We start from the raw sequence: 12,269 nt of genomic DNA on the forward strand, positions 1-12,269 counted from the left end.
GGAAAACAAAGAAAATCCGTGAAAAGTCGTAAAAAGTGATTAACGCTGAAAATTAATAAAACTAAATTTTAGCATAAAACTCAAGCATATTTATGTAAAACCTATGGATTATAAATAACAAATTTGTGCATAGTCCAGTTTGATGAAATTACATTAAGCTGATATATTGATTTTGTACACTTGGTTTGTTGCTCCGCGGTACTAGTCTACAGATGAGATGTTACACCAAAACGTTGAAGTGCAATGCGTCGCAATAGTCAGCAGTGAAAAAGAGTAGCACCATTGCGAGCAGCTGGCATATTCGTGTGTATTTACGTGTAGCGATTGAAGTTGTTTTCTTTGTCATTAGAATGTAATTTTTATACATATAAGATATTGCTCCAAGTGGGTGCAGCTCGATAGAATGCGTATAATTTGTAATCATATGCGTAAGGGTTCCTTTTTTTGGCACTAATAGGAGTAAGGATCGTAGTTTATTTAAAATAACTCTTAAGTATTGCTTAAATTTATGCCAGGGTCATTTTCATTGAGGTCATCTTGGCCTTGGCCTCTTTTATTCTGCAATGCATGCGTCTGCATCACATTAAACTTTTTTTTATGTTTTGCAACTACTTATCAAATGTCTGATCTATACAAGATTAACTGTGAAGATAAGCTTTCATAAGCAATTATGCAAGTGTGCATACTGAAAATATTTAGACACCACAAATGGAAGGAGCCAGAGTTGTACATAGACAACAACGTTTGCATCAAGCCATCTTATTTCTAAACTACATATTAATGGAAATGCATTATTTACGCAACTAAGTTCCAATTCGGCATTTAACCATGCTTAGGCATATTGGACATTTCAATTAATTAGAGACTGATGCTATGGCTTGATGTATTTTTAACACCCCCATTTTCAACCCATTAAATATATCATATACATAAATTACATACATATGTACATATATATACACATGTACATATGTATGTGAATTTTAACAATTGTTGTCCTCCCCCAAAAGCAAGGTACCTATGTATTAGGAAATCCTTCCTCTGTTTAACATAATGAATTCACTTGTTAGCCTCGATGTTGCGACGATGATGTTGATGATGATTACGATCTCCGATATACCCCTTTATGTCCTCGATATTCTCTACAATAGCAACTCTTTCCAACACACGTATAACGTATATTTTCAGTTTACTACAATATTTGCAACTTTCTAATTAAAAAAAAATGGACCCCGATATCGATAATGAGCAATTGAATTCGTCGTCGACGAGCAGCAGTAACAATAGTAGTAGCAGTAATTTGCTTGCCAATTTACCGATGATCCCAATACTACAATCGTCGGATAATGATGTTGGCGAAGAGCTCGATCCGACCGAGCACTTGGACTTGCAGGAGCAACCCGACGTGCAAAGCGGCTCAGCTGGGTTGCCCCAACCACAACCGCCTCCACCCCCATTGCAAACACAGCAGTCAGATAATTCAGTTTTCGCTTTACCCCTCTTATTCAATAACAATACCACCCCACCTCCCTCATCCTCCTCATCATCGTCGTCGCCAACATCATCGTCACACAATCTCCAACTTTATCATGATCAGCAACAACAACAATTACTACAAGAACAATCACACTCTGAACATGCGCTTCATTTTGACCATTCTCCCTCTCCCTCCCTCCAGCAACACGCACTACTACCACCACCGCCATCACCACCACTTGAATCACAGCAACCGCAACATCAGGAAGCAATATCCACAGAGCAACAACAGCAACAGCTTCAAACGCACCAATGCGCATTCAACGACACTAGCACAATTGCCGATACCATTGATGCATCTGCATTAGAAGCAGTCACTGGAGAAGCTATTTTAAGTGCTGATATTGCATCAACCAGTCAACAACAACCACATAACCAGCAGCAGCAGCAGCGTTCTCAAGATCAAGAACAGCAACCGGAAAGTTTGAGCGGTGCTCAACGCTCCTCTTTGAGCGTAATAGGAGAAGTTCCAGCTGGTAGTAGCGCATCAACAGATCGAAACCAAACACCTCCAACATCACTGCCATTGCTGCTGCAGGAGGAAGGCGACGAAGACGAAGAAGCGGACACAGGCAACGAGGCTAGAGCATCGAAGTCATCCGCTGCACCCTCTTACGCCCCGCACTTTACACACCATCCATTTACGCACCCACTACACCACCATCATCATTACTATCCTAACTTTGGTGGCTGTAGCAGCAGTACACCATTTTCGTTTGACATACCCGCTTTATCTGGTGGCGGCGGCAGTAGCAGCAGCAGCAACAATAACAACAACAACAACAACATCAGATTCGTCAACCCACTAAACCCCAGTAACGGCGCAAACACAAACGTACTCCTGACGGCAAGCATGCTTGGGAGCAGCAGCAACAGCGATAACCCGTCCGGTGGTGGTGCGTCTGCCATTCCTGGCGCTACCACTGGTGGTGGCAGCGGCAGCATACATCATCACCATTCGCATCAGCAGGTGACCGATCGGTTAAAAATGCTCTATCCAAACGTAAACGAAGCTGAAACTCCACTGCCGCGCTGCTGGAGTCCACACGACAAATGTCTATCGATTGGACTTTCGCAGAATAATCTACGTGTGCACTATAAAGGTAAGTTAAAAATTGAAAAATAAACTTTATTTAATACTCAGAAATAGTGCAAAACGTTTTATTCCAATTTGTCGATACCTTGAGACTTGACTGCAATACTTCAGGATTTGCCGGAATTCACAGGGCTTAACAGGAAGATGTTCCCGTATGTCACCATAAGGTTTGTAAATTGCGAAAACAGTCTTTCCTGTAAATCCTGTAAAACCTGCAAATCTTGGGGTACCTACAATTAATTGCTATATATTTTTGTGGAAACAGATATCTTATATGTAACTGTTGTAACAAAAAAACACATATCGATTATGTTGAAAAAAGAAAATAACCATCATTCAAGGCACCATCATATCTGCATATAAATTTGTATTATTATTATTTTTTTTCTATTATCCAATTCTTTCAAAAACGCTGTAGCATTTAGAGTAAATTTTAGACAAAACTATTAATTCCGGCCTACGACATCATTTTATCGATGAACTTGCTTTTTATTAATCGAAAAAGTCCGATATCTATTTATAATAATAATAATAATAATAATATAGATTGGCGCTTACCATATGTTAGTGTTTGGCCAAACTTCTCCTCCGATTTGTGGTGTGCGCCTTGATGTTGTCACACAAAGCGGAGGGACCTTCAGTTTTACGCCGACTCCGAACGGCACTCGGAGGTTTGCCATTGCTTGCCGCACTCGACCGCTGTTAAGAAAAAAACCTTTTTTCTTTATTTTTTTCGATGTTGCTTTGACCAGGGCCTTCGCCTATTATTGTCTCACAGTGTTCGATCATTCTCCATTCAGAATGTTGTTTGTTTTTGTTTTTGTTTTCTTATTTCTACTTTGTTTTCCCACTGTAGCGACTAGCTGGGTTACCACATATTTATTTCTTTGTTTAATTAATAATCTTAACACTTGAATGGAACAATTAGAACTAACTGAATTGCTTAAAACGATTCTCTTTGGTTTTCGCTGTTGGAATCTAGAACCTTCTGCCGCTTGCTTGAGAAGAGAATTTCCTTTTTTTGAGTTGCAACGGCTAGGACTTTTTAACGAATGACAATGTGAAACGGAATGAAGGATAGTGCCACACCGAAGTTGTGTTGCCAGATCGTTCGCCAAGTTGTGTCCCCACAATACTCCCCCCTAAATGAGGCTGTATGCAGGAACCCGAAAAGCCACATTTAATGATTGGTGCCGTAGTTATTGGGTAGGCTTGTTGACATGCTAGGATGATGCGGAAGATCTGGTCTACTTAGAACTCTTCTCTGGGCGGCGCTGCCAAATATGTCATCGCTGGCTAAATGTGCGGGTTTAAGACGTTCGATGTTCACGTTGACATCTCTGCCGTTGACCTCGATGGTATAAACGCGCTCATCTATCCTTTTGACGATCTTATGAGGACCTGAATAGGGCTGGTCGAGCGGTCGCCTGGTAGCGTCGACTCTGAGGAACACATGCGAACAAGTCGACAAATCTTTGTAACAAAAGGTTTTTTGCCGACAGTGGTGCGAAGTAGGAGCTGGTCTTATCTTTTGAATGTGGGTGCGGAATTCTTCGAGGAAAAATGACTGATCTGATGGAGAGTTCTCGTGCATGAAAAATTCACCTGGGATCCGAAGCGTTGTCCCATAAAGGTACTCCGCTGGTGATGCTTTTAAGTCTTCCTTATAGCAGGTTCTCAGCCCTAGTAAAACTGATGGTAGCACTCGTGTCCATTGCGGAATTTCGTGGCACACCGAAGTTGTGTTGCCAGATCGTTCGCCAAGTTGTGTCCCCACACCACTATCATCACAACAGTGCAGTTCAATCAACGCTGCCATTTTATAAAGAAAAGATACAAAACGGCTGAAAAAACAGTGAATAAACGGATAAAAAACAAACACGAAGTAAAAATGCACGAAAATAACTCGTTAATTTTCGCTTAGTATCCGCCTGTATTTAAGGTCGGTGTTATGCAGAAATTTTGTTTGGCAAACTGCGTGCAATTGTTGTTGCAGCAAACTCGGAGAGAGCGAGTTTGGCGACTCTCACAGCAAACTAATTTTGTTTGGTCAAACTGCAGCAAAATCGGTGTTGTCATATACAAAAATTTTAAATTTTGCGCGTTATGTACATCTGAAATTCTCATTTCGTGTTGGCAATAGCCATGAAAACCATAATGAACATGCAACCCTGTGCCAAACTCGACATAACCACCTCCGAGCAAACTAAGCAGCCGCCATTTAATTTGGCAAACAAAAGTTTGTCTGCATAACACCGACCTAACTTGAAAATTTTTTTGTTGCTTTCAGTATGCACTTTTTTCGTTCCCCTTCGAGATTTGTTTATGAATATTGTTGTTGTTGAATGCAAGTGTCCCCTACAATGTTGGTGCGTGTATTGATAATAGGTACCATCACCTGACGGTTGTTGTTTTCTTATGGATTACATACAAAATGAAGTTGCATATCCTTCGAGTTGTGGGTGGAGCGGTAAATAAAAATTTGTTTATGCAACAATAACAAAAAGTCTTGTAAGATTTTGGATAGCATGACGCTCCGCTCCATATCGACCTACATATCTCGGTAGATCGACCTATCTCGCGGCACCCAGTGCAAAAACGACAGATTAGACAACTTTTCAAGAACGTCCCATTTTAGAACTTGATGAAGAACGTCCTATTTCAGAATTTTATTGAAAAACGCCCTATCTCACAATTCTGTTCTAAAGCGCCCTATCTCTGCTAAAAATACATATGTATGTAGGTACAATGAAAATCTGCTGAGATAGGACGTTTTTGAATGGGCGTTATTCAATCAAATTCTGGCAGCCTTAAACAAATATAGGTCGATCTTCTGTTACTGTGACTGTGAAATTTGTGACTTTCTTGGCACAAATATAACAAACAATAAATCTTCCTATAAATTAAGTTCCTTTTCAAAAGGTTTACTTTGTTTTCCTTGCACTATCTATTTGCAGGTGTTGGTAACAAACACAGTGATGCCGCCTCTGTGCGCACAGCTCATCCAATTCCACCCGCCTGTGGTCTCTATTACTTCGAGGTAAAAATTATATCGAAAGGCAAAAATGGCTACATGGGGATCGGTTTGACGGCTCAACAATTTCGCATGAACCGCTTACCAGGTAAAGGCAGCGCGTAAAGCTCATCCTACAAATACAAATAACCTCTTTTTTTTTGCTTCCTTCCTTAATTTTCTTTTTCAGGTTGGGACAAGCAATCGTATGGCTATCATGGTGACGATGGCAACTCGTTTTCTTCATCCGGTAATGGTCAATCGTATGGACCGACTTTCACTACAGGCGACATCATCGGTTGCTGTGTCAATTTTGTGGACAATACATGTTTTTACACAAAGAATGGCATCGATTTGGGTGTCGCGTTCAGAGATCTACCGGTGAGAGTTTAACAAATACAAATATATGTATATTAATACATCCATAAGTTAGAGAGTCATAATTCGAATCCTTGTTTTTGTATATCTTACCAGAGCAAACTTTACCCAACTGTTGGACTACAGACGCCTGGTGAAGAAGTTGACGCCAATTTTGGTCAGGAGCCATTTAAATTCGATCAAATCGAGGACATGATGAAACAAATGCGTGCCCAAATGAAAGCCGCCATTTACGATTTCCCCATGACACCCGATCAGGGTGACCAAACGACTCTTCTACACAAGTGCGCATTTATTTGACATAATGTTTACTAAATATATATTGAAAATATTCCCTTTTACCTTCATTTAGAATGGTCTCATCTTATCTCTTACACAATGGATATAGTCAGACTGCAGAAGCATTCGCCAGAACTACTGGACAAACGTTTCAAGAAGATCTATCGTCGATTCGAAATCGTCAGAGTACGTGCCTATTAAACGCTAGTTGATTAAGTACAAAAAAGCACATATGTTTTCTTTATTTTCCAGAAATATTAAAACTGGTATTGTCTGGTAAAATGGGTCAAGCCATCGAGCACACGTTGCACTCTTATCCAGACCTATTAGAGAATAACAAAAACCTTTGGTTTATGCTAAAGTGTAGACAGTTCATAGAAATGGTTAATGGCTCCGATATCGAGGTAAACTGAAGACAAAGAAAAAATGCAGCATTTAGCTCTTAAAGAAAAGCAAATGAATGTGCATGTAATCATAATCTGTTTTTTGCTTTTGTGTCTTAATTTTTTGTTTATTGGTTCAGTACTGCCCTAATAATAATAAATTAACAAATTCGATCACAAAACAAACGCAGACAACGCCTCCGAATCAAACATCGGTCATACAGTCAACCAAATCGTATCAGAATGGTAAGAGCACAGTAGCACACAATAATGCACAGACTTTGGTGGCAACAACAACAACAACAAATTCAGCTGTGATAAATGTCGATAATCATGCGCATCAACAAGATATGAAAGACGCATCGTAAGTGATAATACCCTGTTAAATAATGTACACTTAAAAATTGCCAGGAAATCTTAAGTAATTGCTCTCTTTTTCCTTTGATTTCACAGTGCTTCGGATGAGAACTGCTCTGGTGATGCGATTTCAATTAGTAATAAAAATAATAGCACCAATATCGATTATCTCAATGACGTTGAAATGGAGACAAATATACACACAACAAATGGTAATTGAGCGAGTTAAAGAAAAATTTCCTTAAAAACTGAAGCATGATCCATATGTAATTTTAGTTATTTTAGACAATTTTACTAACATAAAATAAATTTTATTTCTATTTTACAGGCAATTCATGCAAAAACGGCGGTTTAAATTTTAATAGTTCTTTAGACGTGGATGAGGAGATGGGTCTGTATTTTACTACAAAAAAAAAAATATTTTTTTTTAAGTTCTTATTAAAACTTATTCACAAATCCCTCTAGATATCGATGTTTCACCATCCACACAAAAATATAGCCATGGCATCGAAAGAATATTGGAATTCGGCAAAGAGCTCTCTCAAATGGGTCAACAATTGGAAAAGGAAAATAAAATGAATGACGAAGATCGGCAAATGTTAGAAGTAAGTGAAAGGTTAAAAAGAATAATTCGAAAAACTAATTCAATTCGAAGTACCAAATTCAATTCGAAGTACCAAATTCATTCGGGGTCGCGGTGGCCGAGGAGTTACGGGTTCGTACTGCCATCCGGTACGATCTCAGTCCGACCAACATCAAAATAAGTTTTTCCTAATAAGCGTCAGCACTCGGCTAGCAATAGCAAATCTCCGTGTATATTTCTTCTGTCATGAAAATCTAGTCATAAAATACCATCTGTGGTTCGGAGGCGCCGTAAAAATATAGGTTTCCTCATTTCTGTGACAACACCAAGGAGCTCGGCCAAGCCCTTAGCTCGACATATTCAAATTATTCTTTATAGATTAACCAGCTCCTTTGTGCAGGAAAACAGGTGTACACGGGCATTTTTTGTTAATCCTTTTTATTGTAATCTGTATTTGTTACATTTAATAATTGATTTAGTTTTCACAAGGTAATACTTTAATATCATGAATGGAATATGCCCATTGGCACAACCAATACTTTTGCGTGATTAACTTGTATACTCTACGAAGATCCTTCGTTGATTTTCTCTTCAGCCGGGTGAAAACGTTTGGGCAGGATTTCTATTACAAATTGTTTAGGGTATTATGGCCTTATTCATAAAAAAATAATAGGTTTAAAGAGTTTTATTAAGTGACATTTTCACACAAATTTTCGATTTATAAAGCACTTACAGCCGCACTCAGAAACGTTCCTTAAATTAGCTCTAACGGGCACTTAACTAATGATTGTTAAATCTGTTAATTAATGTTTCCTCTCAGAGTTAAACACTATGAAATAAAAAATTTAAGTATGTCCCCAGTTGCGGCCCTTCATTTTTGTGGCATCACTCACTTTTTTCGTTCAGTTTGAAATAAAATATAAAAATAAGTATTTATATCATTTTGCGAGCACTGGCGTGCCATTCAAGAGATCCGAGTTCGAGTCCTAGGGCAGGAAAGTTTTCTTCTTGTTTAATTTTTATAATTGTTTTTATCTTTATTGAATTTTATTGCTTTTTTGATCTAATTTTCTTTTGATTTATAGATTGTATTGCTTTAAAATGGAAACATTTTTTTTTTTTTAATTTAATTAAGTTGTTTGCTAAAAGACAAACAAGACCAATAACAGGCCAATTCTGGCATCTGACTTTCAACTCACCTCAGTCTTCCGAGAGACAAAAGTCTTTATATTTCGGCAACTATCTTGAAAGCTCTTTTCTGTATTTCGAATGAGTAATTGAAAGATGTGCTAATAGTGTTATTATATTTATCGTTTAGCAATAAGTTTTCTAAAAACTAAACGAAATGAAAAAAAGATCTTTTTAAAACAAAAAAAAACTAAAAATTTTAGAAGCTGAAAGTAAAAGAAAAAAGATGAATCAAAAAAATTTCCAAACGTAAAATAAAATAAAAAGTATGAATTTTTTCGGCAATAAAACTTAAAAAAAAATGTATCAAAAAGAATTCCTTGCCGAGGATTGAACTCGAATCTCCTGAATAGCACGAAAGTGCTCTGCTCACTGGGCCATTGCTACTATTACAGCAACGTTATCGAAATTGAAATTTATTGAAAACAAACAAAAAATTTTAAAATCATTCGTTAAAAAGTTAAGTAAAGGTTTTTTTTTTTACTTAACTTTAATGTTCATTAAATGCCGTTAACGAATCATTAACTGACTCTGAGAGGTAATTTTTCAAATCGTTACTGAGGGACACCTTAAGTAATCATTAAACGACTCTGAGTGCGGCTGTTAGTCTTCTTTACTTTTTATGAATTAGGGTTTTTCGATTATAAGATCACGATGCAGTTGCTCGTTTGTGACATAACAAGGTGCATTTACAATAATTCTGAGAGTTTTCGAATGAAATCTTTACCCACAACTGAATTCCGTAGGCCCAGATCGGTTTTACAATAGTAGAGTGTAGGAGAATTTTGTATGCCAATAGATAATTTTAGAGCAACGATTCAAAAGCCATTGCAGGTTAGTAAGGTTTAGTCCCAGGGCCTTTCGTTTTGTAAAAATATACGCTCTCCAGGTTAAGGTTTTCTGGGGATTTAAGAGGTAAATTCAAATTAAGGTTGGAATAAACCATAGATCGGAAGGAATGTAGAGTGCATTGTGTGGGTTTCACAGCCTTCAGCCACGCAGAAATCAATGAAGTTAGGTATATTGTTTGTATCTGTTGGCCAGTATATAGGTTTTCCGGACGAGAGCGGAAATAAATAGAGATTTCTGATAGCAGCGTATAGTTGTCCTTTAAAAGTAATAATGCGGCTATGATTTTATTTCCAAGGAAACTGAAAACTTTCATATTCCGCTATACTGATAGTGTGCTTGGGTGGGCTGTAGTTTGCGGAGACCGTTGACAGACCTTTTCGATCTTTTACTACAATATTTGTTGCTTGTATAGAGACCTTACGCCATGTATTTGTTTTGTATTGCTTGCATTGTGTGGAAGAATATATAGTTTGGAATTTCAAAGTGGGTTTTATTAGTAAAATGGATTTCAGATATCAGAAGAATATCTATGGCTTTGGTCTTAAGAAACGCTTTAACTTCGAGTAAGCGTTTGTACTTAAGTGTTAGTAAGCGTTCTACTTGTTAAGGAGCCACACACACCACTAGCTGGAGTTTCCTTTTTTAAACTGTAGGTATTTGAGTTTTCGAAGGTTTTTATAAATAAAACAGCTTTTATAGTTTGCTGGGTTGTTGTTGTTGTTGTAGCAGCATACAAATTCCCCAAAGACTTTTTGGGGAGTGTTGCTGGAGTGACAGTCCTTGGCCAGATATAAATCTGGGTCGTTCCGGTTACGTAGACCCGACTGTCGTGGGAACGTTTGCTGGGTGATTACCATCGCATAGAGCAAATTTTAAGTTGCGTATATTATCAACATATCCTTTCTTTTCGTGTTTGATAGATTACACATTTTTAAGATTTACATTGAAAAATATAAGACAGCGCCTACATCCAATCAGCATAGATATTCACTCAAAGAGTTTTAAGGAATGCTGCCGGAGGTACAGTCCTTGAACAGAAAGAAATCGTAGTTCCTACCGATAGCGTGCGCCATTTCCTTATGACAAGATATGTATTAGCAGAATAAATTCTTCTCTTAAAAGAACTCTGCAAAATTATTTATATTTATATACTTAGTATGCCATGTTTCTCTAAACGTTTGGTTTTTTCCTTTTCAGGATGCATTTAGCTTAATCGCCTATTCAAATCCCTGGTCCAGTCCTCTGGGATGGCAACTTTGTCCCACGAAAAGAGAAAACGTTTGCACAGCTCTTAATTCCGCCATTTTAGGTAAGATGGCAAAATTTATTTAAGCTGAATTCAGGGAATTATAAAGGAAACAAGTGTTTGAAAAATATTGGTTAAATTTCCAATAAACGTACATATAAGCTATTGGAAAGACAACCTATGGTTGACAAAACAAAAATCTATTAGCGACCGACCATTCATTGAAGCAAATTAATTTGTTCAGAAATAACTGTAGATTAGAACACTAGTCCGTGTGTGCTCTGCAGAATTTGTAAAAAAAAAAAAACTTAAAACAAATGCCTGTACAGATTAAAAATTATTCTTGCTCTAAAGTTACCTCATAAAGATTTCGTCCAATATATTTTGTGTGACAACATCAACGCGCATACCACAAGTCGGAAGAGAGCCAAGCACTCGCAAATATGTAAGGCCAAAATATTTTGTTCTTAATATTTTTCAAACACTTCAGACTACTTCCATATAAGCATAAACTGATTTGCTATAAACTTATAAAAATTTTAAGATTCAACATTTTTCATCAACTTTCAGAATCGATGAACTATCCGCGTCGTCCCCCACTTGATGTGTGTGTGGCGCACGCTTCCGAATTGCTTAAGGTGATGGCTCAGGCATCGCTTGGTGCTTGTGCGTTCGTAAATATCGAAGATGTCTTTCCACAAAATTGACCCACTCTGCGCTTGAAGATGTTCGAAACGTCGTAGCTATCGTCGCCATCGTCGTCGTCGTGGCCATGGTGGTTGCGTTTCACACCGATGGCCAACAATATGCGCTCCGATTGTGCTCCTTATTGCACTTATTTAGATTTTTTCTAATTATCGTATTAAAACCAAACAAAAAAAAAAACAAATTATTCAATTATACCAACCATCTTTCCCTATGATTTTTAAACCAAACAACGATAGTTATTAAATTTTTCTTGCTAACAACACCAAGGCCACGTGCGTACATACTATGTTCGTACAATTATATATGTGGTTGTCCGTTTACCGGTAGCAGTCAAATGTTCATGTATACCGCCCTATTCTGTGACTATTAAGATGTCACACCTATGAAAATATGTACATAGGTACCTTAAAAATAAAAAAATTAGGTTGATATTTTTTTTTAAGTTTTTTCTTTTTGCCCCTATACAAACGAACACCATTGCCTTCAACTTTTAGCCGAACTTTTCCGTTTATAATATTCAAATATCATCGATTAAGTAAAAATACACAAGTGTTGATTTAAAATGTAAGGCATTTTCCCTATATGAAAACAAAATAAACTTAGCGACGGACTATTGCACGACTTACATATGTCGCATAGAACAAGTAAGC

General features: G+C 37.5%; 1 protein-coding gene across 1 annotated transcript; it reads left to right on the top strand.

Moving 5' to 3' along the window:
• The first annotated feature begins 1,188 nt into the window (after positions 1 to 1,188).
• LOC118742672 (ran-binding protein 9) lies at positions 1,189 to 12,055 on the top strand. Its single transcript, XM_036474917.1, has 12 exons — positions 1,189 to 2,639; positions 5,590 to 5,754; positions 5,836 to 6,026; positions 6,120 to 6,307; positions 6,376 to 6,488; positions 6,555 to 6,706; positions 6,826 to 7,049; positions 7,139 to 7,254; positions 7,371 to 7,433; positions 7,508 to 7,647; positions 10,863 to 10,974; positions 11,482 to 12,055. Exons 1-12 carry the CDS (start codon positions 1,226 to 1,228, stop codon positions 11,616 to 11,618), a joined length of 3,015 nt encoding a protein of 1,004 aa, XP_036330810.1. The 5' UTR covers positions 1,189 to 1,225; the 3' UTR covers positions 11,619 to 12,055.
• The last annotated feature ends 214 nt before the right edge of the window (positions 12,056 to 12,269 follow it).

This window comes from Rhagoletis pomonella, unplaced genomic scaffold (assembly GCF_013731165.1).
Source record: "Rhagoletis pomonella isolate Grant_MI unplaced genomic scaffold, Rhpom_1.0 Rhpom_scaffold_00007, whole genome shotgun sequence".
Lineage (NCBI taxonomy): Eukaryota > Metazoa > Arthropoda > Insecta > Diptera > Tephritidae > Rhagoletis > Rhagoletis pomonella.

What these genes read in the sequence shown, in the direction of transcription:
- LOC118742672 (XM_036474917.1), top strand. Translation starts at nt 1,226, where the DNA reads ATGGACCCCGATATCGATAATGAGCAATTGAATTCGTCGTCGACGAGC. An exon ending in CAAACGACTCTTCTACACAA is followed by an intron (nt 6,308 to 6,375) that starts GTGCGCATTTAT and finishes ACCTTCATTTAG; the next exon opens with AATGGTCTCATCTTATCTCT. An exon ending in CAAGATATGAAAGACGCATC is followed by an intron (nt 7,050 to 7,138) that starts GTAAGTGATAAT and finishes TTGATTTCACAG; the next exon opens with TGCTTCGGATGAGAACTGCT.